Here is a 14,249-nt window from a genome sequence, read left to right as displayed (position 1 = left end):
TTTTGGCAGGGGGAGCGTTGGCCTTGTTCGTGCTCCGTCCATCCATCATGTTTATTAAGTCTGTGCTTGAACATGTTTTTCAGGGGAAATACACTTTTGCAGATGGTCTCGAATACAAAGATAAAAAATGGCATTACTGTGACGGCTATGACAGAAGATTTTACACAGAAATCTGTTCTGGTCTGAAACCAGCAGGTACTGAATTGTGTTTGCGGTCTTAAGAGTCTGGAAGGAATTAAACTAACAACTTTGCTTAAGAAAGATTAATTCGGCCGCATGAGTAACATGGAGCAGAAATGCTCTGGCAAATTTCAGGAGCTGGCCATACGATGCTGCAGAAGAATGCTGACACCACCTTCCACCAGTGCAGGATGCAGCCTGACATCCACAGCGTGGTCTCCTCTGGCCTGATGACCCGCAGGACAGGCCTTTGGTATCTACAGCTTTTGATAGCCTGATTAACCCTTTTATGTATTTCACCTTCACTGCATTAGCAATGTGCTGTTAATGTGGTAAAGTTGAGCAAAAGCAATTCATTCACATCCAGAACATCAAATAAAGTTTGAACACGTCTGTCCCGTGCAGCTTTCTAGCAGATATCAAATAAACATTTGTGTCCAGTCCATATTTTTTTTGCTAAAGAGTTTTGTAACATTATTACTTGTCTGTAGTCAAAAGGTGAAAAGATTTATAAGGAACAAGCAAGTAAAATATGTATCATAGAACATAAAATACTCCTCTTTATACATAGAATACTTTATCAATGACATATAACTCTCCTGTGAGGCCAGCAAGACTCTCCCAGCCCCAATTTGGAGTTTGGGGTCATATTTGTAATGTTAGCTTAGTGGACTGGCTCATAGGACCATGAATGAAGAAATCAAAGTGACAGCTTTTCATCACACTCTTTGTGTATGGATTTTTCCATTTTCATTTTCTCTATCTGCAAAATTGGCAAAATATTTTATAAAATTTAAGGTAACTGCATTGTTTTTATAGCAAATGCCATGGAGATGTAATATTTGTTAGTTATCTCGATCAAAACCACAAGTATAAATGAAAAGGCAAAATAAAGCAAAACTTTGTTTTTCTTCTTCAGGCATTTCTCATCTTACAAATCTGGATCCTCCCAGGAAAATCCCAGAAGGTTGTTACGACTGTGGTGATGGATTCTATAATCCTGAAACCAGAATTATTGTTGACTACAAACTCAGGTTTCTGAGAAACGCAGGTATGATTAAATTCTTCTGCAAGGTAAACTAAGATGAGTTTATTTGTCATATCTTCTAGGATGAGTGATTAAAGCTAAACCATAAAAAAATCCATGATGTGATTCTGTCATCACTGAGCTAAACTATTTTTTACTTATTTATTTTTATCAGCGATTTGTGTATCCCCAGGGCTGCATAAATCATATTTTGCAATATTACAATGAAGTATTCCCAAGCAGATATGCATAAATATATTTTATTACTCCTTGGTATGTTAATCTCAGGAAAGTCTTCAAACTCTTGCATTATGAGCTCAAGCACGGGAGTGGTTGTGAGGTGTACATCACTGATCCTGAAAGCTGTTCAGCTCTGTGTTGTGGACCAGCAAAGTGCTTAAGCATGTGCTTATCTCCACGTTAAAACAGTCCATTTGACTGAAGTGAGTCTTAGGGCTGGGTTTAAATGCCTTGCTGGGCAGGAAACCTCCTTGTCACCTTGGAGAGCTGTGTTTAGAGTAGAGCCTGGCAAATATGTGGTCTTGTAGATGAGTCCCCAGGTTAATAAGCCTTGGGGAAAATCAGTTTCTCAGCAAGCCAAAAGAGAAACTTTTCAAATTAAAAACACACAGAAGATTCCCCAAACAGCTGACACTGTGATAACTCAAAACATGGAATCTGACCTGAAACAAACGCTTTGTGTTCTGGCTGTTTAACATTTCTGTTTAGCACCTTTAAACTGCAGATTTTTTTTTAAATGAAAATTCTTTCTGAAAGCAGCCACCTACCCTACTACTTTTTTTTTTTTTTTTTTTAAATACAAATTTCCAAATTGCAAGACCTGTTTTTTCTAGAAGACAGAACGTTTCATTTTCAGCGTGCCACAGTTTAACAGTTTTGTTGCTTGGAAACTCCCATTTACTATTTGTTGAAAACAATTCTGCTAAGCTCTACTTTCCACAGCCTTTATAAGTATGCACTATGATATTGGAGGAGGGAAGTGAAGGGGGGTAAATGAATTGGAGATACCATCTGCTATAAAATATACCCTATGATACATGGCCTGTTTTATAAACGTTGAATAAAAACTGATCTAGATTATTACAAATGGCATTGATCCAAAATACTGGAATGCAGTGGGCCTACTGATGAGGAAGATAAGCAACATGCTTTCCAAAAACACAGGAACCTACACAGATTAGTACAGGAGGGAACGCCTTGGAATTCAATTTATTGTTTTTTAATCTGTTCTTTGAACTCATTGTCCTTTATGACATTTATCTCAAACCCTACAAGTGATATCAATCAATACTCACCGAGCAGAGCAGCGCAGCGTGCAGCCTGACAGCCACTGGAGATGTGCTTTGTGTGGCCCTTCCATCCAGAGCCCTGTACACAAAGATGAACTTGTTGATGTGAGTGTGAAGAAGGAATGTGTCGTGTAGGCCAGACCCTTCCTCTCAAGAACACGAACACAATTGAACAGCCCAGCACTTGTTCAACATCAGAGGAACTCCTACTGCCCCAGGAGAGATGATTCAGGGCACAAGGCCACTGCAGTAAGGAAAAAAAAAGAAAATTAAAAAAACCCAGCTGTAAGCAGAAGAAACTGAGGAAGAGGCTGGGATGACAGGGAACAGATCCAGAATTACTCCATTATAGGTTGGGCAGGAAGGAGCAGGAAAACCTCCAGGCTTCCAGCCAAGTCTTGAAAGCATCAAAAGCAGATGGTAGGAAGCATTCAGGAAGTTCTTACAACAGCTTGACAGGTTTACCAAAATGACACTATCTTCCTCAGGTCTGGCAGCAGGCTTTCAGAATACTCCCGTTCTCACCTTTCACCCTGGCCCTATTATGAAGCAATTTCTGATTGTTTCTGGGCTCTTTGTGAAAGAGGGCAAGGAAGCCCACGGCCTTGGCACTGACTTGCCTCCAAAGGGGCAGCGTCCAGGTACTGTTCCAGAAAAGAAGAATACAGATGCCATTTGAAATGACTCAGTTTGCTTCCACCACTTCTTTGTCAAGATGAGTAGATGTGGAGTACCGTAGAGACTCCTCTTAAATTTGGCAAGCCTTGCATTTCACTAGCATGGAGGTCTGATACTCATTTACTTAGAGAGCTCTTACTGCTAAAGCAGTGCAAAGGCCCTTCATGAAAACGTAATCAGGCCCAGGGAATGAAATGACAGCAACAGTTTTGTTATACGTTTTTATCTAGCAGAGTTTTCCAAATTCTCATTACAATCTTGCAGTTATTACTCCATCCCTCAACCTCTGTTTCCTCAGGGATGCTCAAATTTCTCTTGATTCTCCATGTGTTCTTCAACCTTTTTTTTTTTCCAGTATTGCGAAGTACACGAAATTGGACCCATAAATAAGGATGGGAATGCTTATTTGTAAGAAGAGACATTGTTTATTTTGAATAGATACTGGGACTGGACTCCTGTTTCATTAGGAGTATTACTTTTTCTTCTTTTTTTTTTGGTTCCAGAAATAGGACTCCTGGCACCTTTGTAACATTGAGTTTGGTCAATAGAAAGATGGGAAGATTTCCCAGTTTTTCAGTGAAAAGCAGAAAATATATGATGCTATGTTTAATGTAAAACAAGGAGGTACACAAAGAGCTGTGACATTCAGGTTTTAGGACTCACAGATATCAGAGAAGCCCATAGCTTTGAAAGAGAAAATACCATCAAAAATAGAAATTTTGTTATACTGAGATGGAAGAGATTACAGGAGATTGTCTGGGTCACCTCTTGTGGTGAAAAGCAAAGATAGTTCTGATAAAAATTGCCCTGTTTCTCCTGTGGTTCTTGCAAGGATGGGTTAAATAGTATAAAATATGCTTTTGCTCTTTGTAATGTGAGAATATTTGTGCTCCTACTTTCATATTCCATCTTCAGGTTTAATTAGCATGTGTGTGCACAGAGTAGCTTTCTATGCTGCCATCAGTTTTACCTGAAATATGTGCATCTCCTCCTAGAACACCAAGAGCAGGAGGACACAAAGTCTCCTGCTCCTGAGCACTGAAAGCTCAGTCAGGTAATTGAATTCACATGCATGTTATTAAGAGCAGGATTAGTCCCAGAAAACCAGGACAAGTGTCTTAAATAAGAGCAGAAGGTTTTGGTGCTGCTGCAGTCCCGAACAAGCTAGCAGTCAGCTTAGAATTTCTACAAGCCTGAAAGTTTTGCAGACTTCAGGAATAATTATGAGCTGAAAAGGTCAAGACTTGAGAACATTATTTTGTTCCAGGTTAGCAAAGCCTGGGGTTAGAACGTGTGAGGTTCCTTGGTTGTGAGGCTGACCCAACTCCACAGGCAAGGGAGCAAAGCCATTTTAATCCTAAGCCTTGGTAATCACAGACTTACAGTTTCCTCAGGTTAGCTTGAGATGAAGGTTTTCATGCTTGGTCTGAAAGAATTTAGAAGCAAAATTTTTTGGGAAGTCAGCAGTGGTATATTCATCCATTTCAGATTTGCCCAAACGTAAAGATCCGTGAGGTAAATCTCCTACATTTAGAATTTTTTCTTACAACTCAAATCTGAGTTGCACCAAGTGCTTTTTGGGAAATGTAGACTTTGACTTGTCTGAAAAATGTAGCTGAGAAACAGAGCCATAACCACTCAATAATTACACAGAGTAATATTTCTGTACCTACCCTCATGTACCCCAAATACATGCAGATGTTTGCGTGCTCTTTCTCATAAACTACTGGAGAACTGGGTGTGGGATGAGGACCTGGCAATTTTTCAGGCCTGGAGTATTTCTGGAAAAAAGACAGCAAGTTTAAGTTAAAGTCGACTGTGGTGCAGGAGAAGATTGACTGCACTTGGGGATCGTGCACGGAGCTTTATTCCCCATTCTGCTTTGAAATTGCCCATTCTGCTGATGGAGGGAGTGGATGAACAGTCTGATTCCAGGCTAGTCCCTAGTCATTGCCTAAGAATGTGAGAGTTGTTCTGGCAGATGCCCTTAGCAATGGAGAGGAAAGCCCCAGCAATGCACATACAGAGGGAATATAGTATTTTTGTTCGAATGAATTTAGCTTCCCATAGATTTAAATGTCTACTTCTAACGCAGGACCATTTAATCTTTTGTCCATTTGTTTCTTTTTTATTTGACTTAAGATACTGAATTTAGATGAGGTTTAGTTCCTACATATTGAAACTCTTAAAAGCTCTTCAAATAATTGTTCTTTGGATACTTGTTAAGCTAAAGAAATCAGTTTTGATCGGCAGTAAAAGTTCATGCTATTTTAAGTGCAATACTATAGCTATTTTCTGTTGTATATTTAATCATTTTGAATTATATGTCATGTAAAAGATTTTAGCTCTGGGGCATTTGCCAGATGGCTGATTCTGCATTTCACACAACAAAAGAAATAATGTTTGTGTAAAGCTCTTAAAAATAGTTGGTAATCAGTATATTCTACAACGAATAGGATCCAGACCTGTTTGGAAAAAAACCCAGCTTTTTCAGAAATTAATTTAGAGGATTTGGTCTCTACCTCTGGGCTCTGAACAAAACAAATTGTGTCTATTGTTTGCTGATTTTTTAACATTTAACAAGTTAACTGAATTGTAAATTTTACTCATTTTTATGTTAAATGCCATTTATTGCAATCCCTTGATCTTTTTCTCTTTACTTTGGCTGACAAACTTATTTCTGCAAACAGCCTTTTGTAAAACCCCCAGCAAATGCTGCTCTGCTTTACACACGTATGAATGTGAGTAGCCCTCTGCTTTCCTTGCAACAGCTGGAGTGCTTGTCCTTTTTACTGCTAACTCCTCTTTCTGGCCTCTTTGATTCATATTCCTCCACAATAACACTGCAAAAAATATTTTCTCTCTCTTTCATGGTACTCAGCTTGTTTTCTTTGCCCATGAGGCTCCACACAAGTCCATACAAATTCATGTTTTGGTCTTGTCTCCTCTATCTATCTCCCATATACTTTTTTTCTCATGTCCAGTCCCAGACGTAGTTTTTTTGCCCACATTCATACAATTCCAGTTTGCTGGTACTTGCTTCCCTGACTCACTGCTCCTATGATAAGCAGAAGATTTGAAAAATATTACGTTAAGAGGAAGGTTAGAAATTGTATTAGAATTTTTTCATCTGAATCTCCAACTATCACTCATCTGTCTCTTCTAGTTTTATAGTTAGATAGACAGCTTTTGTCCTCCAGTGAGAGCTTTGGACCTAAATCTCCAGTGCTTAACAAATAAATTAGTTGGGCAGCCAAATCTTGGAAGAAGGAGAGGCAGAACATTAGCAAGTATCAAGCCAGGAACTGCTGAGTGGGCAAGGTAAACAGATGAGTATTGAAGTGAAGACAGCAGAATGAAATTGAGTCTACTTAATTGAAAGAGAAGATCCCAGCCTCCTGTGAGAAGTAGCTTCATGTCTATTCTTACTCTACCCTAAACACTTTTTTAAATGTTGGACCAGTTCTCCCACCCACCATATGCTCTTTTCATCTCTTTTTATAAAGAAATGTGTTAAGATCAGGCACATTTTGAATGCCATTGCAAAATGCATAGTTATGTCTCTCAGAGTCTGCTCAGGTGACAGAGTTGGAGACCTCATCTGTGTAACCAAGAAAATATTTTTAGATTAACTTTGACTTACATGTTTTAATATAGAATATCCTCCATTCAGTAAAATAGATTATGGATCAATATGATTCATATTCAAGGCTACAGCCAGCAATGATAATATTAATGTATGCACTGTGATGTAAGGGACTAGAGTCTGTGCAGTAGCTATAGCTTTTGCAGATACATTGTTCCTTGTGGTTTCCTGGTCTTAAAATACTTATCATTTTGAAAACTGTGAAAGTTTCATTTCCAAACAGTGGCATGCCAAGAATAACAACTTTGCTTGTGTGCAAGCCATCCTATTGTGACTCCATTAAATATTATTATACACAAGTCCTATAGGAACTTACATTCAACTATACAGTTCATGTGAAAACAAGTTTTACAAGAGATGGAAAGTTCATTTGGGGGCCATTTTGGAATGACAGTAATTAAAAGTAAATGGAAGGGTGAGAATTTGTGGGTGGAAGCAAAGGTTAATTGAAAACATATTTTCCATTTTCTTGCCAGCCTTGACGTTGGTGGGGTCAGGTGCAGAAGGAAGGTGGTGCGAGGGACCCGGAGCGGGCAGTGGAAATGGAAGGGGTGTGCCAGGCAGAGCCCAGGGCTGAGATGCTATCACATGAGACTGGAACTGTGCAGTGGAAGAACATGATAAACTGCACTGCGGGTGATGGGAGGAGTCAGGCATCCAAAAGAATGAAGTGATACTGTTGTTTACAGTGGTCTGCGTGTGCTGGGCCCTCTGCAGAGAGGAAACTCAGCTCTTGTTGAGGATTGTCTGTTGTAAACAGCCTCTCACAAACCCCAGTCATGGGGAGCTGCTCCTGCAGGGCTGTGTGCTCAGGGGGTGCTGGGCTGGGAGCCTCTGACCAGGGCACACCTACTCACCTCTTTGCTCCCATGGCCTTTAGCAGAAGTGAGGGTGACCAAAGGGATGATGCTCACTCATATCTGGTCCCAACTTACTTTTGGGCAGAGGAGGGAGCCAAGGGTCTGCATTTTGGAGTACATCAGGCCTTCAGCATAGGCAAAGCCTTTAAAACACCAGGAACACATACAACTATACAAAGGGCAGTATGAAGACACAACAGGGAGTCAGACAAGGTTTTTAAGATGAACAGTGTAGATTTTTTCCCTGTGTAAGCCATGAAGTATTGTCATTTCAATGCAGTACACCTTCCTGTGCACCTCTAGGTGCTTTCCTGGGGAAGTTAAGAGGGTTATGGTTTTTAATACTGCTCTTTGCTGACCATCTCCTCCCTGGATCATGGCAGGCATCTAAGAATGCAGAGTCCTAAGAAGTCCCTCATGGCTGAACTTTCCATAAGCAACACAGAAACATGATAGCAAGAAGCAAATAATTCTAAACTTTGCAATATGTATTTAATATAGGAAGATTAAGTGCACCTAAATTACAGTGCATTTTCAAGTCATCACTTGGAAGCACCCTGAAGCAAGCCCACCCTGAATTTTCAGCTGTTTCTAATCCCAGCTGAGAGATAAATCTGGAGTGTCTAGCTGGGAGAGTCTCTTCTGCCTCTACTTTTAGACTGAACATTGAAAATTAGACAAGAGGTTTCATTTTGCCAAGATGCTGAGAAGAAATCCACTGATTTCAGTGGGGTGCAGCCTGAGCTCACTGTGGAGTACACCTGCATTTTTGACAGACACCTGTTTAGACTTAGCTGCTGTTTGGAGCTTCCCCTAAAGCCACCCAAACAAGAAGCATGCTAAGTAATATTTGTTGAGAAGAACTAATTTTGAAGTGGGCTACTTACAGGAAAACAGGACGACCAACAGGTTTAGTTGGGTCTTTTTTTTCCTAAAAAGGCTCTATCCAAACTGACCTGTTGGCTGTGCAGACAGTGACCAACAGCAGATCAGCACGACTTGCACCCCTGGTTAATCATCTGCTGTGGCAGATGCTGTTTCTGGGGCTCAGTTGTGCAGGTGGCTACCAGGGTTGGCTCCATAAGCCTCTGCCTGATTAATGAAAACAGCCTGAATTAGTTACAAAAATAAAAGAGAAGCTATCCCAGACTGGGCTGGTTGAGAATCTGACCCACAATACTCAAAATGTATTTTGTGAGTGCTAGAAAACTGATCCTATTTTTGATTGAGACACAAGAAAATAATTCTAATGAATCAGTCAATAATTACATATATTCTAACAGCTCATCCATTAAGATCTCATGCTGTTGCTCTTAGTTTCAATATTTCAATAATATGTCATTATAATAATAATTATATTTCACTGACTTTGGAAGAAATAATTTGTTAGCAGGTTCTAACTGAACAGGGATACAGCAGATTGCAGTAACATTTTCAGACAAAGCTTTTTTACCTTCAACCACCAACGTGGTTAGTCCTGCTTCAGGAAAGTTGGTTCCATGCATGTTTATTCTACTGAGGAAAATCTAAAAAAATTGATAAACTTTTAAAGACAAATATGGCAACACAAAATTCAGCACACAACACGAAGAATGCCAGACTACCTAATTGTGCATAGGGTGATAATTTACCACTGATTAAAGAGTTTGTATTTTTTTTTCAGATCTTTTTTAAAGGGAAAATTACTTCTGAAGGTGAAGATGTGCTTAGACAATCATATTAACATATTCAAACAATTGCAATTTGCAAAATAGTGATTACAACTCACTATCTGGTAGCATTAATCAAACTTCAAGGTTTAATTCCATTTTAAATATTGATGAAATGTGATTCTCCAATCTAACCCTGGTGTTGCAGGGTTATGGAAGCAGCCAGTGACAGAAAAAGAGGAACGTGTAGTTAACAAGCAGCTGCCACAAAGAAGGATCGGCATCTGTGATTTAAATTGTTAGCTGCACAGTCAGGTAGAGTGTAAAAAGGGTAGTCAAGAGGCTGTTAAGTCCATTGCTGCCAATTACTAACAATCAGGGAGGAGCTTTAAGACTTGTTCAGTACAATAAACCCAGTTTGTCTTGTTTCAGGGGTTACTACTGAAGAGGTTGCAGCTGCACTGATTCAAATAGCCCTAAAACTACAGTAATTATCAACCAGTCTTCTTTAGTGTAGCAAAAGTATGTTTTACCATAGCTTAACTCTTTACATTCTAATATTTCCCTGCCTCTTCTCACATAGCTAGCCCTGGAGCCGTTCTCATCTCTGGGTTGTGGTTCTCCTCACTGTGCTGGGTCCATTCTTTCCTTTCCTGCTCCCCAGAGCAAGGACCAGTAGCACACTGTGTCTGGGTTGGATGGCAGCTCCAGGGATTTGCTTTAAGTTATTTTTTTGGAACACTGCGTCATTACATCTGGTTTTTTGTTTCACATAAGAAGTTGAAATTCATAGAGCTCATTCATATTTTTACATCTGATTAAACCACATGCAAGTTAAGCAGTGATTATAAGCACATATTTAATTTGCATGGGATCAGATCACTGCATGAACCAAAGACATTTTGAGATGGATCCAGGGAGGCTAAAATCCTTAGAGCAACCTGCCTTGTGTGCTTTCACAAAATCCCAGAAGGAAACAATCTGGGCAAACTGAGGGTACGTTTGAAACCTGTTAAATGAAGCCAAGTTAGCCTCTGCCTTTCTGAGTGCTTATACCTCTGATGCTCATCACAGCGGGCGCTGTGGGTTTCTCCCTAGGAAGGCAGGCTGATTATTCCTAGCACTCAGTGAGTGAGTAGATCTGTCCCCAGATACAGGCTAGACAGTGGTGATGTATAGCGTGGGTAAGTTTTGTATTTCACCATGGCAGAAACAGACAAAGTTTCATTTTTGTGCCATTATTACAAGCTCAGATAAATTTTTTTTAGTTAAGGCAATGCCAGCTAAAATCACAGAGCTACCTAGGCTGGACAACATCTGCTACAGCCGAGCTCACGTGATCCCGCCGTGACCGTGCTGGAACACCTAGTGCATAGAACAAAAGCCAGCACATTGATTATGGCTTTGATGATGTTTTAAGAAAGCTTAAGGACCACATTTGCATTCCTGCTGCAGCCCTCAGTGGAATCTCTGCCTCTGTAAGGACTGCGTCGTCTTTTAGCAAGATGCAGTGCTCATCTTTTTAATTTCCCTTTTCGCACACTCCTCAGCTTTTATTGTCTCCTAGTTTATAACTCAAATAAGAAATGTGCCATTAACAGGGTGGTTTGTTATGGAGCTATTGATTCGCAGGCATAAGGAATAAAAAAGAGATCATGTCAGTGAAAGAGGGGAAGAGGTGAACTTAGCTGTTCCATCCCAATGGTAACCATTTTTCAGTCACTAAAGCAAACCTGCAGGCTGAGCTGCTGGAACAAGGGCAGCACCAGCGTGTCCTCCAACCTGCCCCTGACCACTGGGGTGCTGCTCAAAGGTGGGAGCTCACCAGCAAGGCCAAGCTGTTCGAGCCAGCACCCCTGAGTGGGAAATGGGGAGAGGGTCAGTAGGCACAAGTGAGTGCTTTGTCTGAAACCAGGGGCTGCATGCAAAGAGCAGGCTGGAGAGCAGGCTGGCAGGGACATCCTCCTGTGAGTGCCCAGCCCTTCTGCCTGCTGGCTGCCACGCGGGCAGAGGAGTGCTGCCCAGGGACAAGGGCCTTGGCACACGCTTTCCTTTAGCCCCTCTCACCAGGATGCCAACAGAGCTGCGTGGGAGCAGCACCTTATGGGAAGCAAAGGCATGCACTCGACTCACTTGGCCAGGGGTAAGAAAAAGGGGAGGGCAGCATGAAATAAAGATGGACAAAAAAAAGGAAAGACAAAACTGACTTAATTAAAACACCACTACAATTAATAAATTAACCCCCAAGCTTGAAGACATGTGCATCAGACCTAATTTGTCACATACCCTTCAGTGAACTACCACTTCTTACACCAGCACGACTTCATTCCCAGGAGCTTCCTTCCTTTTGCATTTCAAATGCAACTACGTTGCTTTAACTTAACAGTACAACTCCACAGACAAAAGGTCTCCACAAAAAGTTGACTCCATAGAAGCAACGTGCTTCTTCTGGGTCTGTTTTGACCTACTGAAGCAGGGCACAGAATTGATGGTCACCGTGCTGGGCTTACAGCCCCTTGGCCACATCCTTCTCACAATCATCCATCCTGTCAGGTAATAAGGGCTGCTACAAACCCCTTAAAATTCAGATGGAGGCAGGATAGAAACACACATCACAAGAGCCAATGTGAATTTGTTAAGACAGTGGTAAACAAATGAAGCAGCTCCAATACATTTCATTTATATAAAAATAAATACAGGTATTGTTTTAAGTCATACTTTGATTTTTTTTTTTTCAAGGCTTTTTGAAGTTTGTTTTTCCTGGTCTACTACATAGATCTCTTTTCCTCTACACAAACACTAAAGAAAAGGCTGCAGAACAGTTTTTGGAGACAAGACTGTTTAAACCCCTTGAATTAAGAAGCCACAACTTAACATTTGCCAAGTTATTTTTTTTTGTAATCATACACAAAAATTTCTATTCAAACTTTGCTGGTTCCCTACATTGTCTTTGATTTTTTTTTCCACACTGTCATTACTCTCTGAGAATAAGTATGACAGACATGAATACTAACAAGGGACACAGAAGTTGGTCTAAAATAAAGCTATCAGCCACTCTATCAGCTTATTGATACCTATCATAACATACACTTCCAAAGCAGCATTGAAAACCTGGAAGACAAGAACCTGGGGTTTGACTATTGATTTTTCTTTGCCTTTACTTTTCATAAACTGACAAGCAACACAAACACAGTATTTGTAAAACATGTATCTTCATTTCTGATAGATTCAACATATCTCCTGCACATCTCCTGCCAAAAAGGCAAAAAATAAAAGCTGCACATGTAAATCTCATAGTTCCACCCAAGCTAATCTATCAAACAGCCATTACATCAGAACCAGCACCTCTTGCCTTGACAAACTCCTACACAACAGCACAAGATCTTTTAAAGAAGCAACAATAAAAATGTGTTCTAAGAGATGCCAATGGCTACAACTGGATTTATTCCTCAAAGGAAAAATGGCTTGTTTGAGCTGGACCCTAGTGAAGCAAAGGCCAGGTCTGACAGGGTGATATTTGGCATTCTCTTTATCTCCCTTTTAGACGACGAGGAGCATGAATGGATCGTTCAGACCTGCCGGAGAGCTTGGGATGAAACAACTGAACACAAACTGAAGCCATGAAAACAGGTTTTTTGCTAGACAACAATATTCCAAAGCAGGTAATCTGACTCACAATAAACCTAATTTGTCCTCGTGGATTTGTCTCACCCTTTCCCTCTACAGGAATATAATCTTTTTGTCATCTTTGTCAGCACAAACAAAAATGGAAATAATCATTTAATCAGTCATGCTGAGAAAAAGCCATGGAAAAAAAGCCAACTGTACTCACAATAATATTCCTGGGAGGTGTGTAGTGTAGTGTAGTATATATAAATGTTATTAAGCCTGAAAACAATTTGTTAAAAAGAGTGCCTCAGATTCAGTGTTGAAATCATTCAAATCCATCTTAATCAACATTATTTTCCCAGATTTTAGTTAGCTGTCCTGGTGAATTCCTTTCCTCTCTTTTTGCTCAGTACTTTGATATTGATTGATCATTGTAATAATGTACACCAGAGGTATTCTTTAATGACTGGTTTGCTAACTAGGAAATTATATCCATTTACTACGAACGTTTGTTGAACTCTCCTGAAGCCAGAGTTTAACAAAATAATAAAAGAGTGAAACTGGGTGGGTTGCTGCTTGATTAGTAAGCCAGAAAGTATTTAAAAATAAAATAAAATGGAATTACATCATTTTCTGGATGTAAGTGCCAGCACTTCTACTTGCATTAACTTTATTTATTACACAAATAAGACATTTACAAAGCACAACATTAAAAGTATGTAACAAAACAGACATTGGTTTTACAAAAAAGTGCTTACAATTTAGTTTTACTTTTTCAAAATAAATATTAGTCTTGACTGTCCACTCATTCAGAGAATTTTTTTTTTTAACCATTGTAGCCAAGACATGCAGAATTGCAACATGCTACAACAAAATGATTGGCAGATGAAATAAAACTGATGTGTCTATAGTTGGCATCCTACAGAGAGATCACTGATAGTCGTGCAGGGTTGGTTCCCACTCCCCTGTCCCAACTAGTGAGTTGTGTAAGCACCTTTAGCTCGGGTATGGGGGTTAACCAGCATGAGCCAAAACCAAAAAAAACCCCAATTGGTAATAAAACTGTAAACCATTCTGCATTCAGAGCCTAGCCATATTTAGTTACCTTATTAAACTGGAGTGAAGAGCCTTCCACTGGCTATCTGCATTGGATTTAGTCTGCAAAAGGTTTTGTAAATAGCAACTGGAAAAGTTTAGTACACAGAGTCTGCATTGCTGCATTGCTGCACCAGAACCCATTTGGCAATTACTGAATAAACTAAGAAAATGAGAATAATTTTTTTTTTTTTT

At 39.9% G+C, this 14,249-nt stretch overlaps 1 protein-coding gene across 1 annotated transcript; it reads left to right on the top strand.

The window, feature by feature from the left end:
• Positions 1 to 83: 83 nt before the first annotated feature.
• Positions 84 to 12,974, top strand: LOC103769176 (MORN repeat-containing protein 5-like; the record flags this gene model as incomplete). The annotated part of the gene is made up of 3 exons (XM_008936352.1): positions 84 to 195; positions 1,100 to 1,231; positions 12,895 to 12,974. Coding segments are annotated over 3 exons (324 nt in total), but the record flags the coding sequence as incomplete, so codon positions are not given.
• Between the last annotated feature and the right edge of the window lie 1,275 nt (positions 12,975 to 14,249).

Source organism: Merops nubicus, unplaced genomic scaffold, assembly GCF_000691845.1.
Source record: "Merops nubicus isolate BGI_N331 unplaced genomic scaffold, ASM69184v1 scaffold42842, whole genome shotgun sequence".
Classification (NCBI taxonomy): Eukaryota; Metazoa; Chordata; class Aves; order Coraciiformes; family Meropidae; genus Merops; species Merops nubicus.
Note: the sequence above shows the minus strand (reverse complement) of the source record. Positions and strands in the feature narration are given on the sequence as shown.